General features: G+C 35.1%; 1 protein-coding gene across 1 annotated transcript; it reads left to right on the top strand.

The window, feature by feature from the left end:
• The first annotated feature begins 940 nt into the window (after nt 1-940).
• LOC141396310 (uncharacterized) lies at nt 941-26,772 on the top strand. The gene is made up of 2 exons (XM_073971688.1): nt 941-3,729; nt 26,733-26,772. Exons 1-2 carry the CDS (start codon nt 941-943, stop codon nt 26,770-26,772), a joined length of 2,829 nt encoding a protein of 942 aa, XP_073827789.1.

Below are 26,772 nucleotides of genomic sequence, written 5' to 3'. Positions count from 1 at the left end.
GGCATTTGTCTGTTATTAGTTTCGTCGTCCGTTCTGTGTTGGATGGGCAATCACAACAACGACACTGTTGTTGTGATTATTCGCCAGTTCTGTATGTATGTCTATTGACATACATATTAGTAACTGTGGCCCTTCTCTTTGTTGTGTGCGAATATTCTCGTTTCTGATGTTTGATCGTTTTGTTTGTTTTGATCGTTTTAATTCGCTTGTGTTCCTTTTTTATTTATGTGGCCCTACAAGAGGGATTAGAAATAAGGATTTTTAGTTGACTTATAACCGACATAAAATCGAGAGCAACATAAAGAATAATAAATTGTAAACTTTTTCATCGAAAAACTAAAGTGTTTTATTTTCGAATTCGGGCACGAAATTAATTAGACTTTCTGTGCGAACATTTTGGCGACCGTGACAGGACGGTCGCGATAAAGTTAAAGTAAATTAATTATTTGCATAATTAATTGAACAAAATAGAATAAAGTGGAAACATTTGTGTTTCAAGCATTTGTGATTTTCGTTGTTGTTGTTGCCCAACAGATTCGCTGTTGCAACTTAATCAAATAGTCGTCCACTTTATAAACATAAACATTTTCGTTGATTAACTTTAATCGCTGCCGCCGTAAAAACTATATTATTTTCGAAAAGAATTATTACATTCTTTAGCAGAAAGTGAATTTTTGTTGCTCGAATAATTTGAAGGTGTTACGCAATCGCGGTACACTCATTCAAACATTAATAGTCGTTCGTGGAAAGTGTTGGAATATACACATACAAACATTCGTGTTCTAATTCGTATTAGAAAACAATACTTTGATAAAAAGACACCATATTGAGTGAAAATCAGTGCATTTTCATAAACTTTTTGGCGCTTTTATTTTAAAATAGAAGCCAAATTCTCTTTTGTTGTTCGTTGTGATTCTCTTGGATTATTTTATCTCTCAAAATGCCAAAAGACAATATTGACATCGTGGAAGAGACTGCTATTGATTCGGAACTAGCTTCTCTTAAACAACAACGTAGCTTAGTGAAAAAGAACATTTCTAACATACAGAAAAAAGTGGAAAAAGATGGATCCAAAATGGATTCGACCATTTTAGAATGTCGGCTAGAAATATTGGACTCGTACTTTAAACAATTGTGCACAATACAAAGTCAAATAGAAGCTATTAATGCTAATGACAATGGAAGAAGTGATTTAGAAGAAACATTTATCGTTGCAAAAGCCAAAATATTGAAATTGATAAACAAAAGACGTGGCTCAGTGTCAGTGGACAATAGTTTAATGAATGTGTCTATGGCTTGTGGTTCTAGTTCTCGTTTACCTTCACTAAAGTTGCCCAATTTCGGTGGAAAATATAGTGAATATCAAAGATTCATAACAGCATTCAACAACATTGTTAATGATAACCCAGCGATCAGTATAATTGAGAAGTTTAATTATTTAATTAATTGTCTTTCGGGTCCAGCCTTAGCCGTGGTCGAACCATACCAAATTTGTGAAGAAAATTATGAAAAGGCTTTACAAAGATTGCAAGAAAGATATGACAATAAAGTGCTCATATTCTTAGAACATATCGAATCGTTATTCAACGTTCCCAAAATGCAAAGCAGTGATAGTGTTTCGTTGCGCCATCTTATTGATACCGTATCTGCTGTTCGTGGTTCGTTATTGTCGCTCGAATCAGAGGCAGATGTCATGAATGCAATTTTAGTGCATATGGTACTTTCGAAAGTAGACATTGAAACAAAAGACAATTATGATGAGAAACAAGACTTTAAATCATTGCCCTCATGGAATTTGTGCTATGAACTTTTAAGTCATCGTTGTCAGTTTCTCGAAAGCAATAGAAAGAGAACTGACGTTACTGAAAAAGTGGTTGTAAATAATCCTAAACCAAATAGTAGATTCAATCGGTCGGTTCATACGTTTGTCAACTCAAATTCGAACTGTTCATATTGTAACTCAAGTGAACATAACCTAGCCACTTGTTCGTCGTTTTCTAACATCGTCGTTTCGGAACGTTTTAATTTCGTAAAACGTAGTGGACTTTGCATCAACTGCCTTCGAAAAGGTCATATGGTGTCCAACTGTCCCTCAAAATCTCGATGCAGAGTTTGTGATTCTGCACATCATACTCTATTACATATATTTAGTTGCCCAGAACAACCTAGTTCTTCGAATTCGAATGGTAACTCACCGCAACCATCGACCAGCTCAAATCCAATTTCGTTAGTGGCTCGTTCATTCAAGAGAGCAATAATTCCAACCGCTTTGATTTTGATGAAGGATAGTTGTGGCTCATTTCAGGCGGTAAGAGCATTACTCGATTCTTGTTCTGAATTGAATTTCATTTCGGAGGAAACAGCAAAAAGGCTGAAGCTCAAATTTAGATCGTTTTCTCAAGAAATCTCTGGAATCGGAGAAGTTAGAACAGCAATCAAGTTTTCTGTGGACACTACAATAAAATCAAGAAGTAATTCGTTCATGTGGTCCTCGACATTTGCTGTTACTAAAAACATTTCGTCTCGTCAACCTGGTGAATTAATCAATACTTCGCAGTGGATTCCCCAAAACATAGAATTAGCTGATCCATTGTACTACAAGCCAAAACCTATCGATGTGCTCTTAAGTGCCGAAGTCTTTTTCGATTTGTTGCTGGATGGCAAAATTTCGTTCGGAAATGGTCTGCCATGTCTTACAAATACAGTATTCGGCTGGATTGTTGGTGGTTCGTCTCCCAGTCGTCCTAATTCGTCGTCGTCGTTGACGTGTAACTTAATCGTAAGTACACAAGAACAAAATGTTGATGATTCGTTGAACAAAATCTGGAATGTTGAGGAGTATTCCAAACCTACAACATACAATGAAGAACAAGCCTGCGAAGATCATTTTGTCGAATATAGTCGTTTTGATTCTTATGGAAGAGTAAAAGTTCGTCTTCCATTCAAGAAATTACCCAACTGTCTTGGTAACTCTTTTGAAGTAGCTCGAAAACGTTTTTTGTCGCTCGAAAGTCGACTTGAACGTGAATCAACTTTGAAATCGATGCATGAAGAATTCATGCAAGAATATGTGTCGCTCGGATACATGTCGCCCTACAACCAATTGTTGAATAATTTGCCTTTTTTAATACCTCATCATTGTGTTCTCAAGCCTCAAAGTTGTTCTACAAAACTTCGAGTCGTATTTGATGCTTTCTCTCACACTTCGTCGAATCATTCGTTGAATGATAAATTGATGGTCGGTCCAATAGTACAACAGGATTTGATCACCACACTCTTTTCGTTTCGTTGGATCAAATACACTCTCACTGCAGACATTTCGAAAATGTATCGGCAGTTTCGTATTGGAGAACCAGATAGAACTTCTCAACTCGTTTTGTGGAGAAGTAACAAAAAGGATAATATAAAGGTATTCCAATTGAACATTGTTAATAATGGCTTATCGGCCGCCCCATTTTTCGCAAGTCGTATTTCGTTTCTCATTACAGATAAACATAGCATATTTTATCCTAGTCGTTCGGAGGTCTTACCACAAAATCTTTACGTCGATGACGCACTAACTTGGGCCGATAACATCGAAACTCTAGCTCTCAAGAGGGACGAGTTAATACAAATCTTGAAATGGCATGGTTTCGAATTGGCCAAATGGGAAAACAACCATGCGTCTCTCAATTCGAATTATGAAGAAATCGCCTTAAAAGCATCGGACAACTACATCACCAAAACCTTGTATATGTCCTGGAAATCTAAGCAAGATGTCGTTCTTTGTAGCTTCGCTTTGCCCGATGTCACAAATCTGAGAAGATCAATTTTGTCGCTCGTATCTAGAAATCTAAAATTTACTTGGAATCTGAAATTGTTGAAAGTCGCTGCCAGCAAAGTTCAATCTTTAGTTCGTCGTGCTGTCGTTTTTCTCACCACAACTTTGCTCAAAATCAAACTAAAGATAGAAAATTTCGTCTTGTCGTTGTACTTTTGGCCAATACTTAAGAAGGTACTCACGTGGATCGAACCTAGTTCATCGACTCTGAACTATTTGATAGTAAATACTGTCAGAAAGCCCAAAGAAGAAACTCGAATCGTATTTCGGAGACACGTCCAAGCTAAAGATGTCTCAAATTCGCCTGGTACAGAAGACGAATTTACACTCGATGTTCCAGAATTTCGGAAAGCTGCCGCCATCAATACTATCATTTGTGGAAATGATGTCATTTTCGACATTATAGATAAGCTTTTATCATATTTATATCGTATACGAATAATCGCTTTTGTTTTTTGTATCTCCAACAGATGTCCAAAGAAAAGTTATTCAAAGTCCAATAACGTAGTCCAAATGATTCTCCAAGAACTATCTCTTTGGAAGTGTATTTCACTAGTACATCTGGCTCGTTTTGCTTATCGAATTTGGCGGACCGCCATAAAATCTTTCTTGTTGCCAAAAAGATGTTTCAGGAACTACATAAATAATAATTGCACCGTATTCAACAATATATGTCAAGGGAATCTATTATCAAGTAGCTACAAGTCGTTCGTAGTCTCGCTATTGCCGTTGTCGCCCTATCCACAAAAACGCTCCCTTGCTGCTACAATATGTTTGAACCTAGACGTTTCAACGGGCGGAGGATGTTGGAGGAGATCGCTTTTATGTTTTTGTAGATTTTTGTTGTTATATGTATTGGGTCTTTGATTTTATTATTTATTTTAATTTAATTCGAAATTTGTTAACTTTTTAATTTTTACGATTAATTCGGCCCACCTTAATGTTTTGTTCGTTCGTCCCACCCTAATGTGTGTAGTACTTGTACTTATTCCCTTTTGTGTCGTGTCCAGTGTTTGAATTTGCTGCTAGTTTTTCACAGCACAGCACAAGGTCTATGCTGGCGCTGTGAAAGTGACGCAGCATAGCACATAGTCACAGCATCAAAAATAAAAACGAGTGCTATTGCTATGCTGTGCTGTTTTCAAAAACAAAATCGAAAACTGTTGCTGTGCTATGCTGCGAACATAAACGTAGCATAGCACAAGGTCTATGCTGTGCTTCTGAAATCTTCACAGCACATAGCATAGCATAGTCATCAAAATCAAAAACGAATGCTGTTGCTATGCTGTGCTGCGAACATAAAAGTAGCATAGCACATGGTCTATGCTGTGCTTCTGAAATCTTCACAGCACATAGCATAGCATAGTCATCAAAATCAAAAACGAATGCTGTTGCTATGCTGTGCTGTTTTCAAAAACAAAAACGAAAACTGTTGCTGTGCTATGCTACGAACATAAAAGTAGCATAGCACATAGCATAGTCATGAAATCGAAATAAGATTGCTGTGCTCTGCTGTGCTGTAAACATTTCTACATAGCATAGCATAATTAATGTTAACCCAGCAAACTCACTAACCCCCATTATTATAAATAAGCTTTCTTTGGTTATAGTTTGGATTTTTCGATCAGATTTTTTAGCGTTTCGGTTAAAATAATATTAAAATGTGAAAATTGTATTTTTAATGTCTTCAAATTCGCTTATTTTGCGTTTTCAAAAACATCCAATAGTAAAAGAAAACTTATAATAATGGCCCTATGAGTTGTTCAGTGCTGTTTATTGCTTACAAGGTACATACATGGTACTTTTTTGATCGATTGGATAATAAATTTGGTCTATAGAGTGATTTTCTGAAAATTCGCCTTTGGCCCTATAAAATGGGGACCAATTTTAATTTTAATTTGTATTGGCGAATTTTCACTTTACAGATCACATTTATTGTCCAATCGATGAAAACAGTTTACAAGTTGCTAAACAAGTAATCCCACAAAAATTTTTGAAAATCGGGTCAGATTTTAATTTTGGCTATATAAAGGGACCATGGAAACTTTGAGGCACCAGTGGCACGTGTTAACATACTCCGATTGAGCTCAAACTCTGTCAATCTTAATTTTTAACAAAACTAAACGTTTTAGGAGGGTGCCGCATAAAAATTGGACATCGATTTTTAAAACCACTCTAGTACATATATTAAAACAGGTACAAGTGGCAATAACATGCATTTAGAAACTCGAAGTTCGCTTCCATAAGTCCCGGTCCACACTAGCGTGAATTTCATTAAAAAATTTCATGAAATTAGGTGTTCTTAAATCGAATTCCCCACTACAGAAATTTTATGATTTTACTCTACTATGGACGTCGATCTAGAGACGCATAATTTCATGTCAAAATTTCAGTGAAATTCATGCTAGTGTGGTTACCGACTAAATAAATTAGTTTCAAGAAACTATTGTTACTATATTTATACCCCCAGCCTTTAGGCTAAAGAGGGTATTTACACTTTGATACGACCAAAATGTGCCTCATCGAAATAATGGTTTTAGACCCCAAGTATGTTTGTATGATATCCGTTTCAGACAATTTTGAATAGATCTAGCAATGTCCGTCCGTCTGTCTGTCTGTCGGTCTGGCTGGCTGGTGCGCACGATATGTCTCGAACGGATCAATCGATTCGGTTTAAATTTTGGGTATCGAAATATTTTGTCCAGATTTGATTTAAGTTCGAAGATGGGCCATATAGGTCCACTCCTTCAGGTACCTCCCCCACAAATGTTCAAAAATTGTCGCAAAATTTGTGCGCACGATAACTCTCGAAGGGAGTAACCGAATTGAACCAAATTTTGCATATGGTAATACTACCTCTAGGCATACATTAGGTTCGAATATGGATTATATCGGGCCACTCCTTCAGGTACCTCCCACACAAAATTTGAAATAAGTGCAGTTTAGTGACACCTCATGAATCGTTATGAAATTTTTTGTAGCAGGATGTTCGTGCGGCCTCTTTTACGTCATTGTAATTTTTTTCGAGGGCAAGTCCATAGTTCCCGAGATTCGAATAAACGGTGGTCAAATATAAAAGGAGTTGGCGTTGTCAGATGAATTTTGGCATAAATACTTATAGTTCACTGACAATGTTCACGGTGCTCTTGAAACAATTTTAAATGGAAGGTGCTTACACCTCGGAAGTTTTTGCGGATTCTGAAACAACAATGTTTATAGATGAGAAAAATCAAAAAACAAAAAAAATCGGCGGAGCGCTTTTTAAATAAATCGCGATTTAATTTGACATTTTTAGGGGTTGTTTAGGTTTTCGCGATTTTTCTTAGAAACTGCAATTCCTATCAAAATGGGACTAAAACAAATGTTGTGGCTATGAAAATTTTCTACAACATTGACCTTTACGGTATTCTCGTCGGTTTTACCGTTTTTGAGATATAGAAGTTCAAATTGGAACAATTCAAATTCAATTCAATTCTGTATCGCCCCCTTATAAAACAATGTCATGGCTGCAAATTCCCAACTTAAACTTATATATCTAAAAAATGTTACAACTTAGGATAAGTTACTTAATCCAGTCTTGTAGAGAATTTTCACAGCTTTAAGATTTTCTCAGGTCCCATATCGATAAAACATACCGTATTCAAGCAAAATCGCGAAACCCTAACAAAAATACGTAAAAATGTAAACTGAGCTTCTTTATCTCAAAAATGGTACAGGCTGGGAACAAATGATAAACGTCAATCCTTTAGAGAATTTTCACAGCTACAACATTTTCTTTGGCTCCATTTGGATTAAACTTGCGGTTTCCAAGCAAAGTCGTGAAAACCCAAAAAACAACCAAAAAATGTGAATTTTGACCGCGATTTATTTAAAAATCCCTACAGCGATTTTTTCTTGTTTTTGGATTTTTCTCATCTATGAACACTGCTGTTTAAGAATTCACAAAAACTTTCCCTGTGTAAGCGGTTTTCATCAAAAGTTAGTTAATGCGCACCCTACATGGCATTGTTTTATAAGGGGGCGATACAGAATTGAATTGAATTTGAATTGTTCCAATTTGAACTTCTATATCTCAAAAATGGTAAAAACTACGAAAATGCCATAAAGGTCGATCTTGTAGATAATTTTCATGTCTACAACATTTTCTTTAGTCCCATTTTGATAGGACTTGAGGTTTCTAAGCAAAATCGCGAAAACCTAAAAAACCCCTAAAAATGTCAACTTAAATCGCGATTTATTTAAAAAGCGCTCCGGCGATTTTTTTGGTTTTTTGATTTTTTTCATCTACGAACATTGTAGTTTCAGAATCCGCAAAAACTTCCGAGGTGTAAGCACCTTCCATTTAAAATTGTTTCAAGAGCACCGTGTGTTGAGACTCAATCGGTCCACTCCTTCGGGTACTTCCCACACAAAATTTCGGTTAAGTTCAGTTTAGGGCCTGTTCAAGAATCGCTTTGATTTTTGTTGTAGCAACTTGCATCCACTGCCCCTCATATAACGGTATAATCTTCATCAGGGCCAAGTCCATACTTCCTGAGAAAAGTCCACAATTTGGTCTTTGTAATATTTTGTGCAAACTTAGTTTAAGTTCGAAGATAAGTCATATCGTTTCACTCCTTCATGTACCTCCCCCACAAAATTTAAAAAATGTTCGGAAAAATTGTGCGCACGATAACTCTTGATGGGAGTGACCGATTTGGTTCATACTTTACACATCCTAAAATATCTACCAGATATAGATCAGGTTCGAATATGGACTATATTTGTCCACCCATTCGTGTACCTCCCACACAAAATTTTGGATAAATTCACTTTAAGACCTGCTCTCGAATCACTTTGATTTTTAATTAAAAGACAATAATAAATAAACACTTTGATTTTTGTTGAAACAACTTGCATTAGCTGTTTCAATAACGAAAGTAAAAGTTTTTTCAGGGGCAAGTCCATACTTCTTGAGAAAAGAGCCCGTAAGTTGTAAAAAACCTCTATGGCACCATATGTAGTGCCTGGAAGGCTTGAACCGAATATAGCTATATTATGTTTTTCGCAGGCTAGTGTGATAATCCTATCCATACTTTTGTCGGTGCATACGGCCAACATTTTGAAACCCCCCCTAAAAACATAAGTTTTTTTTTGGAAAAAAAAGTATTTCTATCCATACAGGATGAGGGTATATCTCTGTCGGCAAGGCCGACTGATACTTTTTTACTTGTTTTATAATATTTTGTGTCAAATTTGTTATATTTTAGCGGTCTATCGAAATGTTTTTATATTTATCCTAAGAATATTTTTAGAACGATCAATTATTCAATATTTTCTTTGAAATTTTGTTATCTATAACAACAATTATTTAGTTGCCGAACATACAGGAATGTTTGGGCTTTTTACAGTAGACTAATAATAATAATCAGCAAATAATCATGGGGTTTCTTTCCTTATTTCTCAAATTTTTCATTCAGGTAAAGAGATTCGTAACAATTTGACATAAGCGATTTTTTGGTACTTTAAAAAATTATATATTGCTGTTTTGTCAATTAACATAGTAGTGTGTTAAAAATATCGAAATGTGCATTTAGTCATGGTTTCACAGGTCAATAGCAAATTCTGTTACATTTAAAATACATACATACTTCTTTGCCATCAAACATTTTTCTGGGTTATGTTTGATGCTATGCTGTTGACGTTGTTCATAGCACAGTACAGCAATAGTTTTCGTTTTTGTTTTCTTGACTGCGGCTGTTTACTAGGCTGTTAAAATGTCTGCAGCACAGCATAGCAACAGCATTCGTTTTTGATTTTGATGACTATGCTATGCTATGTGCTGTGAAGATTTCAGAAGCACAGCATAGACCATGTGCTGTGCTACTTTTATGTTCGCAGCACAGCATAGCAACAGCATTCGTTTTTGATTTTGATGACTATGCTATGCTATGTGCTGTGAAAATTTCAGAAGCACAGCATAGACCATGTGCTATGCTACTTTTATGTTCGCAGCACAGCATAGCAACAGCATTCGTTTTTGATTTTGATGACTATGCTATGCTATGTGCTGTGAAGATTTCAGAAGCACAGCATAGACCATGTGCTGTGCTACTTTTATGTTCGCAGCATAGCACAGCAACAGTTTTCGATTTTGTTTTTGAAAACAGCACAGCATAGCAATAGCATATTTTTAGTGATTTCAGTGCTGTGCTGGTAGCAAATTCAAACACTGGTCGTGTCCGTCGCAACGAGAAACAACAACAACTATGCCTACACAGCTTAGGCATTTGTCTGTTATTAGTTTCGTCGTCCGTTCTGTGTTGGATGGGCAATCACAACAACGACACTGTTGTTGTGATTATTCGCCAGTTCTGTATGTATGTCTATTGACATACATATTAGTAACTGTGGCCCTTCTCTTTGTTGTGTGCGAATATTTTTGTTTGTTTGATCGTTTTGTTTGTTTTGATCGTTTTAATTCGCTTGTGTTCCTTTTTTATTTATGTGGCCCTACAAGAGGGATTAGAAATAAGGATTTTTAGTTGACTTATAACCGACATAGAATCGAGAGCAACATAAAGAATAATAAATTGTAAACTTTTTCATCGAAAAACTAAAGTGTTTTATTTTCGAATTCGGGCACGAAATTAATTAGACTTTCTGTGCGAACAATGCCTTTTTAGCGAAAAACCGAACTCTTGAAGTGTCTAGTATTCTCATATAAATGAGAATCACACTCACTTTTCAGCTTTTCCAAAGAAACACCAGAATCAAAATATTTTGCAACATGTCAGCACGTATCAACAAAGAATTCATCGAATTCTGTGAGTTGAAAAGAACATCAACAAAGTTGCCTGTGAGGTTGTTGTTGGAATTTTGTTTTTGTTTTAAACAAAGTTTCCCGGTGCGTGCCATCCGCTGTTTTTTGTTTGTTTTGTTTTAGTTGAAGTTTCAATCTCATTTGATTGTTTTTAAGTTTTTTTTTTTTTTGTATAACGCAACAACGTGGTTTAGGGAATAGTACTACTTGTATAGAAATTTCAATAAACTTTTAAAAGAATCGTATGAATTCTTTTATTTTCATTCTGTGATATACAGAGTCACCGGCAACTAAAGTTTGTTGTACTGTATTCTCGTTGTTATGCATCAATAGGTTTAAATTCCATAGGCTAAAAGATTTGCATCTACCCAGCAAAATGTTCGATGCCAAAGATGCCATTCAATCATGGGTGAAAGTGATCTGGCATGTCATCTTTTTAGCATTTTCATCGATGAATTTTATATGAGCGTGGACCCAAAAAGATGCTATTCAGTTTTGGATCCAAAGCATGTCATTTACACCAATGCTTTGACATGGCATTTTCACCAATGCTTTGGCATGTCATTTGCACCAATGCTTTGGCAAGTCATTTTCACCAACTCTTTGCAATGACATTATCATAACGACGAGAGTTTTAACAACGTTGGTTGTGATTTCGAGTCTCTGAAAATATCAAGCCTATTGTAAATAATTAATCTTATATATTTAGAAAAATATGTATAATAAAAACACAAAATTCATCTCTATTGCATCGATGGAATGGGTTGAAATGCTGATGAAAATATCGGATCTTTCACGACTTCCTTTGCATGGGTACAAATGACGATGAAAAGATCGGATCTTTCACGACTTCCTTTGCATTGGTTCAAATGCTAATGAAAAGATCGGCTCTTTCACGACTTCGTTTGAACCAATGCAAAAGATGCCATGAAATCACGTCATCGCATGGAACTCCTTCCTTAAAATTTTACTGGGTATATATATAAAAGAGTAGTGAGGTGAGTGACTGACTGACTGATTCATCAACGCCCAGACGAAACGGCTGAAGCTAGAAACTTCAAATTTTTAGTGTGGGTTGCTGTTGGTGTGTAGGGGTGAGATAAGGCTGAATTTTTTGAAATTCGAACTGGAAGGGTACGAAAAGTAGCAAAAGGCACTAAATATGGTACCCTTTGTATTACGCGAACGCGTAGAGCTAGAACTCTGAAATTTGGAACGTGGGTCCCTATTTATGTGTACGATAGATGTAGCAAAGGGTTTTTGGAAAATCGTACTATAAGTGTACGAAAAGTACTGAAATGTACTAATTTTGGTACCATTAGGTATCATGTAAACGGATAGAGCTAAAAGCTTGAAATTTGGAATGATAATTAAGGTTGAGAACTAACGATTATATAAGGAGTTGTTTTCTGGTTGTGAACTCATGTGTACGAAATGTACTAAATGGTACTAAATTTGGTACAATTTCGATTTTGGGTGAACGAATAAAGCTGGAATCATGAAACTGGAATTTAAGATTACTGCAGGAATGTAGTCTTGAGATATGGAAATACTTTTGGAAATGGATACTTATGTGTACTAAATGGTACTAAATTTAGTACAATTTGGATTTTAGGTGAACGAATGGAGCTGGAATCCTGAAATATGGAATTAAGATTATTGCTGGAGTTTAGGATTGCAATGTGGAGACAGTTTTGGATAATCGTATTTATGTGTACGAAAAGTACTAAATGGTACTAAAGTTGGATTTGAGTGAACGAATAGAGCTGGAATCGTTAAATTTAGAACTATGATTACTTTTGGAGTGTAGGATTGGGGTATGGAAATAGCTTTTTAAATGGGTACTTATGTGTACTAAATGGTACTAAATTTAGTACAATTTGGATTTGAGGTGAACGAATGGAGCTGGAATCCTGAAATTTAGAATTAAGATTACTGTTGGAGGGTATGATTGAAAAGTAGAGGCAGTTTAGGTAAATAGTACTTATGTGTATGAATAGTACTAAATGGTACTAAATTTGGATTTGTGTGAAAGAATAGAGCTGGAATCATGAAAATTAGAGCTGCTATTACTATTGGAGTGTAGGAGTGAGATATGGAGGTAGTTTTGGAAATTCGTACTTATGTGTACTAAATGGTCCTAAATTTTGTACACTTTGAATCTGGGTGAACCGATGGAGCTGGAATCCTGAAATTTAGAAAAAAGATTACTGTTTGAGTGTAGGATTGAGATATGGAGATACATTTGGAATGTCGTAATTATGTGTACTAAATGGTACTAAATTTGGTACAATTTGGATTTGGGTGAATCGATAAAGCTGGAATCCTGAAATTTAGATTTAAGATTACTACTGGAGTTTAAGATTAGATTTGGAAATTCGTACTTAGATGTACCAAAGAGTTTTCGGAAATTCGTACTATAAGTGTACGAAAAGTACTGAAATATACTAAACGTTGTACCATTAGGTATTATGAGGGTCACTGACGCAGAGTAACAAAGATGGACCAATGGTGGAAAAGTACTAAATTTAGTACGATTTGGATTTGGGGAACAGATAGAACTGGAATCCTGAAATTTGGAAGAGGGTCACTGATGAAGACAAACAAAGAGTTTTTGTAAATTCGAACTATAAGGGTACAAAAAGTACTAAATTGTACTAAATTTCTTACAATTTGGATATGGGTAAACGGATAGGGCAGGAATCCTGAAATTTTGAATGAGGGTCACTGGTGAGTGGTAACAAGTATGGACCAAAAGTGGAAAAGTACTAAATGGTACTACATTTAGTACAATTTGGATTTGGGTGAACGGACTGAGCTGGAATCCTGAAATTTGGAATGAAGGCCATTGACGAAGTGTAACAAAGATGGACTTAAGGTCGAAAAATACTTAATGATACTTAATTTAGTACAATTTGTATTTGGGTAATGGATAGAGCTGGAATACTGAAAGTTGGAATAAGGGTCACTGATGAAGTCAAACAAAAATGTACCAAAGGGTTGTTGTAAATTCGAACTATTAGTGTACGAAACGTACTGAATGGTACTAAATTTCGTACAATTTGGATTTGGGTGAACGGATATAGCTGGAATCCTGAAATTTGAAATGAGGGTCACTGATGAAGAGTAACAAAGATGGACCAAAGGTCGAAAAGAACTAAATTTAGTACAACTTGAGTTTGGGTGAACGGAAATTTGGAATGAGATCACTTTAAAATTTGAGATAAAGTCCGGAGTTAGACAAGTATATATGGATTCATTCAGTGTATGTGTACAGAAGCGGTTTCTAAATAATGTACTGAAATCAAGTAGTCAAATGTCAAGTATCTTTTCAGCAAAAAGTTTTTTTAAACGTTTTTGTAAGGGAACTCGAAAACGTGGGCCTATGCGACAATTTTTTGTTCTCAGTGGGGAACAAAAAGGCCTAATTTAAAATGTTTAAAAAAATTTACCTTTATTAGGTATCTAAGAATTCAAGGTCCAAATTAAAAAAAAAATGGACAATGGACAATATAGGTGGATTTCTATGCCTATTTTGAATACCGACAATTTTACGGACCTATTCGGGTTGTCCGTGAAACCGCTGAAACTAGAACCTTGAATTTTGAATGTGCGATATTTTTGTGAAAGGGTTATGCCATGTTCATACCAGCATTTGAATAACGTCGTTAGTTCTCATAATTACGTACACGAATTAACCCGTTCATACGACATGGTACACAATTCATAGCAACATGATTCATATTTTCATACTTTTTATTTACTGATTTTAAAGAAATTTCCGTGCTAAAGACGAGTAAAATTAATTGATATGAACTGAAAAAATATTTGTCCTTCTTTCAGATATCTATTTAATATTAAATTATATTAGTTTCATTCATGTTTTCTACATTTCTCACAATTTTTGTGTGTTTCAGTGTATTTTAAAATTTTTCTATTTTAAAAATAAACGAGAGAGAGACCTGTCAAAATAACTTTTTGGTATACAGACTTTCCGGCAGGCATTTGATTTTTATACCCTCCACCATAGTATGGAGGGTATATTAAGTTTGTCATTCTGTTTGTAACACATCGAACTAATCATTTGCGACCCTATAAAGTATATATATTCTTGTTCAGGATAAAATTCTAAGACGATCTAGCCATGTCCGTCTGTCCGTCTGTTGTAATCACTCTAGCGTCCGCAATAATTGAGATAGAGTGCTGAAATTTTGCACGCGAGGGTCTTTTTTCCATAGGCAGGTCAAGTTCGAAGATGGGCTATATCGGTTCACTCTTTGGTATAGCCCCCATATAGCGGTACCTCCGGATTTGAGGTATTTTGACGTTCTTCGCCACATTTGCAGACCGAATTAGCTATAATTTGGCACTTAGGGTTCCTAGTGATCAACAAACTTATATCCCAAAGGATATTGGCATAGGTCCATGTTTTGGTATAGTCCCCATATAACGGTACCTCCCGATATTCGGTATTTTGAGAATTTTAGCCACAATTTTTAACCGAACTATCTGCAATTTGACATTTGAGGTTCTCAGTGATCATGATACCTCCCGATTTTCGATATTTTGGGAATTTTAGTTACAATTTTTAACCGAACTAGCTGTAATTTGCCATTTAAGGTTCTCAGTGGTCATGAAACATCCCCACCAAACATCGTCAACATAGGTCCATGTTTTGGTATAGCCCCCATATAACGGTACCTCCCAATTTTCGGTATTTTGAGAGTTTTAGTTACAGTTTTTAACCGAAATAGCTGTAATTTGACATTTGAAGTTCTCAATGGCCATAAAACATCCCCACCAAACATCGTCAACATAGGTCCATGTTTTGGTATAGTCCCCATATAACGGTACCCCCCCCCCCCCATTTTGGGTATTTTGAGAATTTTAGCTACAGTTTTTAACCGAAATAGCTGTAATTTGACATATGAAGTTCTCAGTGGTCATAAAACATCTCCAACGAAACATCGTCAACATAGGTCCATGTTTTTTATAGCCCCCATATATCGGTATCTCCCGATTTTCGGTATTTTGAGAATTTTAGCTGCAATTTTCAACCGAACTAGCTATAATGATCGGTATTTTGAGAATTTTAGCTAAAATTTTGTCTATTCAAAAATAATCGTCAATATAGGTCCATGTTTTGGTATATCCCCCCATATAACTTTACCTCCCGAATTCGGGAATTTTCAGTGGTCACGAAATTTCTTTGATGAAACTACCCTCAATTTGACTCTTGAAGTTCCCTGCAGCTATAAAACTTTTCCGCCAAAAAATTTAAAGATAGGTTGACTCTTTGATACAGCCCCGTAGGTGGTACCTTTCACCTAGCTGAACACATTTTTTTTTAGATTAGATCAGATAACACTGTGCAACAAAATGGAGGTGAAAGTCTGGGGCACGGAAAATTCCTCTTGGGGAAGAAAGGCCTTGGTGAGTATATTATGAACCCCGAAGGACAGATCCGCCGTGAGTCGAACTTCCGCGTTATGGCGTGATGAAATTTTTGTTAGAGAACCTGTGGGCCATCAGGAATTAGCGTTATATCTTTGTTCACTGTTGCTTAAGTGCTCTACAAAAACAACAAACAAAGATATAATGCTAATTCATGATGGCTTACAGGGTCTCTTGCAAAAACTTCATCACGCCATAACGCGGAAGTTCGATTCACGGCGCATCTGTCATTCATGGTTTTTAGTGTACACACACCAAGGGCTTTCATCTCCAAAAGGAATTATCTCTTTTCCAACATTTGTGTTCACAGTGTAATTTAAGCAATAGTGGGAGGCAGGAGGAGTCTAACCATTGTCGAAAAGTTGTTCCACCTAAAATTGTAAAAGGACTCTAATTATTCCATTTTAATTAAGACTATTTTATGGTGGAGGGTATAAAAAGCGACTTTTTACTTGTTGTTTCTAAATTTGTACGCGAATTTGAAACGATGGACAAGAAATGTAACTGCAATGAAAGAGAAGACAAAAATTGCTATGATTTGAATATATACTAGTCGCTTTTCTAAAAAGGTTTGGACTTTTAATACATTTTTAATTTTTTATTTTTCCTGTCATAATTAATTTATTTCGATAAATTCACTCATTTGTTAGAGATGGGACACATTTTATCGTCGTTCTGAGAGTAATTTAAATTGAACAATGTACAAAAATCGTTGTTCGTTCTCGAAATTTTGTATGGGAAATCAAGTAATTGTATCGTGATTTGGGGTCGAACATCGAATAGAGGGCGAATTACCGTCAGTCTGAACAAGACATAATATTTAGCGGGCATTTGCTAGTATGCATATAAAATAATAACTTTTTTGGTTTCACCACCATGAGTTGAGTTCATTTGAATTCTGAAGTAATATTTCAAGTCGTAAGAGGCTCATGTCCTATGGACACTGAAAATCAATATGGGCTGCGAAGTTTATATCCTTAAAAGAAACTATACACCAATTGCCTAGAAGTTTTTGACAACAACAATACACAGGAAATATCGCCTAAATTATTCTGGAGGAGTAAAATTTAAAATAAATTTGGAGGCCAGGAAAGCTGATCCTAGCCTTAAACCCATGATATTTGCTTATTTTACCTTAGAGGTTAGATTATTATCTAGTAAACGTCCTTTATTAATGATTTTAATCTACAAAGTTACAGAGAAGTTACAAAAACATATAATATGTGTTTGTAACTACTCCATAATCCGGACAATTCGATAATTCGGACATCGCCGAAACATGTGGTGTTCGGATTATTCAGACTATACAGTAATTTCTTTATCTTAAAGTCAGCGGTATGCTTTCTTTTCCATGTTAAGGCCGTTCAGTATCGTTTTTGGTATCTTGTCAAACATTAAGGAGTGAGACATTCCAATGATTTGTCCCTCATAAAGGAATATTAAGGTATTGTTGACGAAAGGTATTGTTGACGGTTATTTTCACCACGTGCAGTGCAACATACCATTTATTTCTTATTCCTTCTAAAATGTATATTTGTTGAATAAAGAAAGACTATACTTTACAAAGTATTTGGGAAATGTCTTTGACTAATAAACTGAAATACAAACATAAAAAAACATTCATACTACACTAAAGAGCATCGCAAAATTTAAACATTGACCTAGTTTTCGTAATGATTTGCAATGCTTTTGTCTAAATTAATGTATATTTCGTCTACGTGACTTAACATTATGACCGACAATCTTCTTTTTAGTCTATATTTCCTATGTATTTGCCTAGCATTAGACGTACTGAGCGGAAACTAAATCATTTAAAGCAAATCACGCACTCTCAATGTTCAACAATAAAAATTTCAACATTACAATAAAACGAAAGTCATAATTTGATGGTTTACTGTTAAATTAATGAAATGTTTGCAAGGCGAATGCATTAAGGAGTAAATTAATAGAGTACTTCTTATTTATACTGAGATATTTTGAGTGAGTGTTGGTTTGTTTTTATTGATAAAAATTTATCTTATATTTACTGTCAACGTATAACAAGACCTAAGGTATGTACATAAGGGCGATTCAAAAAACATTTTTTTGTTTGTTTTGGAACTCCTACATTAGGGCGACCTAACTCCAAACTCCTACCCCCGTGCCAACCGAGTGATCTTTGTTCCATAGTTATTTGTATGGGGCCAAAGGTGCATTTTCACGATAATCCTAAATAAAGATGAACAATTTTTCTCTTTTCTTTCCCTGGATAAAACAAACAAAAAGTCTATTAACTCCTGAATTTCTAGATTCATTTTGGCAGTTTTGTTTAAATGTTTGTTACTGAATTATTGTAAGGTAAAGCAGCCTTATCTCCCTTTTGTTTTTAAACAAACAACAAGTTTTTTAAAGTAGGATGCACTTAAAATTTATTTAATTCCTAAAAAACAATAACAAAAAATACTTATCTTAAAGTAGTGACTTTAGGTAACCTCATATCTCAATTGTTGGATTTGTTCAATTTTAATTAAATTGTCAGAAAATTAAATGTAAGAAAATTATGATATTAAAGCACACAGTTCCCTTCGTTACCGTTTGCATTCACTATAACCCCATTTTTATTTCCATCAAATAGCTGCACTAAAATATTTTTTTCATAGCAAAATTGCCAACAAATGCAGGTGACAACCACTAACCACAATTTATTTTTTACAGTAGGGTAAGCTTGAACAAATGTGAATGTGACAATGTGATTTGGTTTTAATGGAGTAGGTATGGTTGACTAAAAAGTTATTATTCTTTAGGTGGTTATGCTAAAATAATGTACAGTTTTAAGGAAACTCCAAAAGCATGTTTTTATACCCTATACCACAATGTGGAAATGGGTATTATAAGTTTGTTTTGGTAAAAATTCATGTAACACCGCGAAATATTCGTCGGAGACCCCCAATGTGGTATACCAATCTTCATATCTCGACGAGATAAAGCGATTTTGAGATGTGTGTCCGTCCGTCCCTCCGTCCGTCCGTCCGTCTGTCTGTCCATTATAAATTGTAAACACGCTCCAGGCCGCAATTATGGACCGATCGTCACGAAATTTTGTATGGAGGTCGGGTTCAGATCAGAATAGATCCCTATTCTTATTGGTGATGATAGTGAAATATTTATCGGGTGAAATGGACCAAAAACATAATATTTATCCAATTTTCTAGCGGCTCTGCAGGTCTCAATAATAGTCCGATCAACGCGTATTTTTAAATAAGGTAAGAGTATATCACAAAGGATAAGCTTGCAATTTGAGATGCCGATCGGATAATATTCAGAGGGTCAAATGGACCAAAACTTTTGTGTGAAAATTGTGAAAATTTTCAATATACAGCTTATATCTTAATTCCTCCAAGTGACATTCCGGACAAGTAAGATATACTTGAAAATGGAACGCTTGACCTTTCAATTGATGCCAATTATGTTGGTGTGAATGATCAGATAACAGAGTTACAGCCTAATATTTTCCGTTATTTGTTTGTAGTGTTATAAAAACTCGATAGAAGTCGCAATTATACATCAATAGTCATGAAATTTTGTACCGGGTAAGAGTATAGGTCGAAAAAGATGCCTACAATTTTGAATGATGATCTGATATTCTTTAGCGGATGAAATGGACCATTACCTTTGTATGAAAAATATAAACATTTTATTTTTGGTCGATATTTTAATTCCTTGAGGACATATATATTTCGCAAAGTAGCCTACATATGGAAAAAAACTACTGATGTAAATTGCAATAAAGTGTTTGCTAGATAACGGGTCTACTGCCTAATATATAATGGGTTCTGTGTAGAGAACCACATTTTTATCCCATGCTACATATTGTCTCTCCAAAAGTTTATGTAAGACCACGCAATATTGTCCTAGACCCCTTATTTGGTATGCCAAAATTCATATCTCGACGAGATAAAGCGATTTAGCGATTTGTGTCCGTCCATTAAAAATTGTAAACAAGCTTAAGGGCGCAATTATGGACCGATTGTAACGAATTTTTTAAGGAGGTTGGGTTCGGGCCAGAATAGAAATGATTAGTTTTTGGTGATGATCGTGAAATATTTTGGGGATGAAATGGACCAAAAACAAAATTTTAACCAATTTTGTAGCGGCTCTGTAGGTCAAAATAATAACCCGCAAAATTTTAAACAAAGTTTGAGTTTATGATGAAGAAGAAGCGTACAAACCAACGTGAAGATCAGATAATACTTAGCGGGTTAAATGGACTGAAACTTTTGTGTGAAATTGGTAAAAAATTTCAATAACGTGGCGGTTAAACAACGGAAGTAGTAGTACTACATAAGCGGGTTTCATTACATTTTAGTTGGTGTGAACTAAATTTTCCTTTCCTGCTACAAAAATGTCTTTGTCATGCTATATAAATTTTTGGTTTTGGTCATAAGTATTATACATTACATCTCTGATATTTGATAATTAAATTATCACAATAGCTGAAAAGAAGTTCCGTGGAGAGTGATTGTCCAGGGATAGTGGTATAGGGTATCCCATGGTCGGCTCCGTCCGACTATAGACTTTTCTTACTTGTTTTGAATATTACAAAATGTATAGTTTTTTATGCTATGGTTATGGGGAATGTGTGAGTGTAATACTTCTTGGACTCATTTGCTTAATGCAAATACAAATAATAAAAGTCGTTAAGTTCGGTTAGGGCAACTTTTTTGTATCCTCCACGACAAATAGGTTTAGCCCGGCTCGGATTTGAACCCACGTCCTTGAAAACATATCAAAAAATGTTGTCACGGCGTGTTAGCGTTCAAAGCCAAAACTCATAACTTCAAAGGCAGCGCAAAAAAGCGTTTGTCGTGAAGAAAATACATTTCAGCGGCCAAATATCCGCGTAAATGTATAAAAACACATTTGCATTTGAAAAACGAAAAGTTCTAGGACAGAGAAGCCACTACATAGTCGATACGTCCGAAGATCTGCTTTACCACCAGTGAAGGCAGGTAACGTAATTTGGTGATTATGTGGGTTCGTGTCCTTGACTTTCCTTTTTCACTTGCAAATAATTTCCGATCATCAAGCTTAACTCTAAACGAGAAAATTAATAAAAAATAATTTTGATGCCAAACTTTTGTGACCACTTCCCTTATAGGGGTCTATACCAAAACGTAGACCTATGTTGACAGGTTTTGGTATAGATTTTTTTCGACCACAGGGAATTTCATATGCCAAATAATAGGCCGATAAACAAAAAATGTAGCTAAATTATCAATATATTGATAATCGGGAGGTACTTTTAAAATTGGGGCAATACAAAAAAAATGTCCATGTTGACAATTTTTGGTGGAGAAGTTTTGTGACCCCTGGGAACCTCAAATCTAAAATCACGCGTAGTTCAATAAAACAAGGAAAAAGTTCCTTAGTTCGGGCCAAATTGTTTATACGCTTCACCATAAAATATCTGTATATATAAAATTGAAATTTGTTTGTACGTTTGTTTGTTTGTTTGTGCCTTATAGACTCGAAAACCGCTGAACAGATCTTACTGAAATTTTTAGGGTACATTGCTACATGGCCTGGAATGAAAATAGACTATATCAGTTTTTGAAATTTCGCGTTGAGATATAGCATCAAAACCGGAGGTACCTCCAAAAAATTCAGATTTTGTATGTAAATATCTTTAGAACTGTTAGAGATACAATCTCCAAATTTTGTATGCGTGACGGAATTTGATGTAGAAATAAATTTACCAAATTATATTCAAATCGGTTCAGATTTGGATATAGCTCCCACATACATATATTTTCGGCCGATTTCCTTATTTTATGTACCAAACATGCTATTTATGTCCAATTTCGATGAAATTTGGAATGTATGACGGAACTTGGTCTGAAAATAAACGTGCCAAATTATATCAAAATCGGTTCAGATTTGGATATAGCTCCCATACACATATATTTTCGGCCGATTTCCTTATTTTATGCACCAAACACGCTATATATGTCCAATTACGCTGAAATTTTGAATTTCTCACGGAATTTATTCTAGAAATAATTGTGCCAAATTATATTGAGATTGGTTCAGATTTGGATATAGCTCCCATACACATATATTTTCGGCCGATTTCCTTATTTTTTGCACCAAACACTCTATATATGTCCAATTGCACTGAAATTTGGAGGGTCTGACGAAATTTGTTCTAGAAATAGTTGTGCTTAATTATATAGAGATCGGTTCAGATTTGAATAGAGCTCCCATATATATTTTCGGCCGATTTCCTGAATTTTATGCACCAAGCACGCTATATATGTCCAATTTCGCTGTAATTTGGAATGTGTTACAAAACTTGGTCTAGAAATAAATGTGCCAAATTATATCGAAATCGGTTCAGATTTGGATACAGCTCTCATATATATTTTAGGCAGATTTGAGGTATTTGATGCACGAAACACGCTATATTTGTCCGATTTCAATGAAATTTGGAATGTGTGACGGTGGTTAGTCTAGAAGTAACTGTAGCAAATCATATCGAAATCGGTTCAGATTTAAATATAGCTCCCATATATGTATATTTGCGGCTGATTTTCTGTATTTTATGCACAAAATGTGAATGTGAGACGGGATTTGGTCTAAAAATAAATTTGACGAATTATATCGAGAGCGGTTCATATAGGAATATAGCTACCCATATATATTTTCGGCAGTCAGAAAAAATCATCAGTATTTACAGAAGTACTTATAGTCGGGAAGGAATTGACCAAGGCTACAGTTTTAAACTATAATGTCTTTGAAAGACTTCTTAAGATTTATGTTTTATTATGATACTAGCAAAGTGCCCGCTACTTCGTATGCGTTAAATATATAAAACAAATGAACAATATATAATGTAGAATGGTGGAAACATTTTGTGTACTAATACGTACCACTTTAGTTCGATTTTTGTCACGCCTACACATCAAGAGCAATCCACATTTTTTGAGATATTTTAATTGAGGTTCTCAGCGCAAATACGGCCTAACCCAACAACCGCCATCCTCATTTCTAGCTATATCTGTTCCCCCAATTATAGAACTATTTAGTACTTTACATGTAAATATATACATACGAACCTCCTCCTATTATTTCAAAATTCCCATTACACAATAACAAATTGTACCAAATCCTGTGCCATTTACAACTTTTTACGTATATTTATGGCACATATTTCTTAAATTGGACGTTATAAGCAAATGATAACAATAATCTTAATTCCAAATCTCACGAATCCAGATCTATCCGTTCATCCAATACAAAATTGTACCATACATGGAAGCATTTCGTACCCCTAAGTGTACCTAATTCCACATTTTAGGATTCGAGCGCTATAATTTCACCTAAATCCTAATTGTACAAAAAGTAGTACTTTTTGTAAGCATAAGTACGCATTTCTAAAACTTAGTACGCATTTCCAAAACTAACCCCAACAGTAATATTAACTCCAAAATTCAAGATTCCAGCTCTAACCGTTCGCTCAAACCCAAGTTGTAGCATATCTCAATCCTACACTCCAACAGTAATATTAATTCCAAATTTCTTGATTCCAGCTTTACCCGTTCGCTCAAATCCAAGTTGTACCAAATTTAGTACCGTTTAGTACTTTTCGTACCTATAAGTACGAATTTCCAAAACTTCATCAATCCTACACCCCAACAGTAATCTTAATTCCAAACTTCAAGATTCCAGCTCTAGCCGTTTGTTCAATCCAAATTGTACCAAATTTAGTACTTTTCTCACTCATAAGTACGAATTTCAAAAACTACTTCTATATCTCAATCCTACACTCCAACAATAATCTTAATTCCAAATTTCTTGATTCCAACTCTATCCGTTCGCTAAATCCAAATTGTACCAAATTTAGTACTATTTAGTACTTTTCCTACCCATAACTAAAAACTTCCAAAATTTTATCAATCCTACAATTCAACAGGTATTTTAAATTCAAAATTGGGGATGGCAGCTACATCAGATCACCAAAATCCAAATTGTACCAAATTTAGTACCATTTAGTACTTTTCGTACCCATAAGTACAAATTTTCAAAACTACCTCAGTGCTATGTTCAAACGATAACTCAAATCCAAATTTGGTTCCATTTAGTACTATTCGTATCCATAGTACGAATTTCTAAACCTACCTCTATCAACACTTCAACATCAATTTTAATTCCGAATTTCACGATTCCAAATGTATCCTATCACTGAAATCCAAATTGTACCAAATTTAGTACTATTTAGTACTTTTCTTACCCATAACTACAAATTTCCAAAACTTTATCAATCCTACACTCAAACAGTACTCCTTATTCCAAATCTCGGGTTTCCAGCTATATCCATTCACCCAAATGCAAACTGTACCAAATTTGGTACCATTTAGTACTTTCGTACCCATGAGTACGAATTTCTACAACTACCTCAATCCTACACGCCAACAGTAATCTTAATTCCAAATTTCAGGATTACAGCTGCATCCGATCACAGTAATCCAAATTGTACCAAATTTGATACCATTTAGTACTTTTCGTATCCAAAGTACGTACTTCCAAACCTTCCTCTTTCAACACTCCATCAGTAATCGTAATTCCGAATTTCAGGATTCCAAATGTATCCTATCACATAAATTAAAATTTGGTACCATTTAGTACTTTTCGTACCCATAAAACTAAAAATTTCAAAAACTTCATCAATCCTACACACCAACAGTAATCCTTATTCCGAATCTCTGAATTCCAGTTCACCGTTCACCCAAATCCAAATTGTACCAGATTTGGTACCATTTAGTACTTTTCGTACACATACGTACAAATTTTCAAAACTACCTCAGTGCTATGTTCAAACAATAAGCTTAATTCCGAATTTCAGAATTCCAGATTCATCCGATAACTCAAATCCAAATTTGGTACCATTTAGTACTATTCGTATCCAAAGTACGAATTTCCAAACCTACCTCTATCAACACTTCAACAACAATTTTAATTCCGAATTTCACGATTCCAAATGTATCACATCATTGAAATCTAAATTGTACCAAATTTAGTACTATTTAGTACTTTTTCTACGCATAACTAAAAATTTCCAAAACTTTATCTATCCACACTCCAATAGTACTCCTTATTCCAAATCTCGGAATTTCAGCTATATCCGTTCACCCAAATCCAAATTGTACCAAATTTGGTACTATTTAGTGCTATTCGTACCCAAGAGTACCAATATCCAAAACTACCTCAATCCTACACGCGAACAGTAATCTTAATTCCAAATTTCAGAATTACAGCTGCATCAGATCACCGTATTCCAAATTGTACCAAATTTAGTACCATTTAGTACTTTTTGTTCCCATAGGTCCGAATTTCCAAACCTACTTCTATCCAACACTCCAAAAGTAATCTTACTTTCGAATTTCAGGATTCCTAATGTATCTGATCACCCAAATCCAAACTGTACAAAATTTGGTACCATTTAGTATTTTTCGTTGCCATAAGTACGAATTTCCAAAAGTATCCCAATCCCACACTCCAATAGTAATCTTAATTCCAAATTTCACTATTCCAGCTCTATCCGATCACTTAAATTCATATTGTACCAAATTTGGTACCATTTAGTACTTTTCGTACCCAAAAGTACGAATTTCCAAAATACTTCTATCCTACACCCCGACAGTAATCCTAATTCTAAATTTCAGGATTCCAGCTCCATCCGTTCCCCCAAATCCAAATTGCACCTTATTTGGTACTATTTAGTACCTTTCGTACCCATATGTACGAACTTCGAAAACTACCTCCATATCTCTAACCTACACTCCAACAGTAATAGTAATTCACAAATTTCAGAATTCCAACTTTATCGGTTCGCCCTAATTCAAATTGTACCAAATTTAGTACCATTTAGTACTATTAGTACACATGAGTGCACATTTTCAAAACCACCTCCTTGTATCAACTCATCTTTCTAACCTTGATTGGCATTCCAAATTTCAAGATTTTAGCTCTATCCGTTCACGTAATACCAAATAGTACTAAATTTAGTAACTTTTAGTACTTTTCGTACACTTATAGTTCGAATTTCCAAAAACCATTTGGTACACCTTTCTAACTCACCATCAGTGAACCTCATTCCAAATTTCAGAATTCTAGCTCTTCGCGTTTGCCTAATACAAAGGGTACCATATTTAGTACCTTTTAGTACTTTTAGTACAGTTCTAGTTCGAATTTCCAAAAATCCAGCCTTATCTGACACCTTCGGACCAAGAGTGACCCTCACCCAAAATTTCACGATTCTAGCTTTAGCCGTTTAGTCTGGGCGTTGATTATCAGTCAGTCAGTGAGTCAGTGAATCAGTGAGTCAGTGAATCAGTGAGTCAGTGAGTCATCATTACTGAACTCTTTTATAAGTATAGATATATTAGGAGTGTTACCTCCTGAAACACACAAAAATACCATAGTAGCTCCATAACAACCCTGAATAGGTATATTACGCCTTCATACCTCCTATATTTATTCATTAAAATATTAAAAACGTTAAAATAATTGTGGCATTCCATTATATTTTATCGTAGTCGGGGCAGCAAAGCGCACCGGGTTCAGCTAGTTCTTAATAAAAATGGAATAAATAGTTTCCTTTCCTCTCCACAATTTTAGGTGCAAAACTTCTTCGACAACGGGTGCCCCAAATGCCTAA

The sequence above is a fragment of the Musca autumnalis genome, unplaced genomic scaffold (assembly GCF_047663935.1).
Source record: "Musca autumnalis isolate F117 unplaced genomic scaffold, ASM4766393v1 scaffold_22, whole genome shotgun sequence".
Taxonomy (NCBI): Eukaryota; Metazoa; Arthropoda; class Insecta; order Diptera; family Muscidae; genus Musca; species Musca autumnalis.
This window is presented reverse-complemented; position numbering and strand designations above follow the sequence as displayed.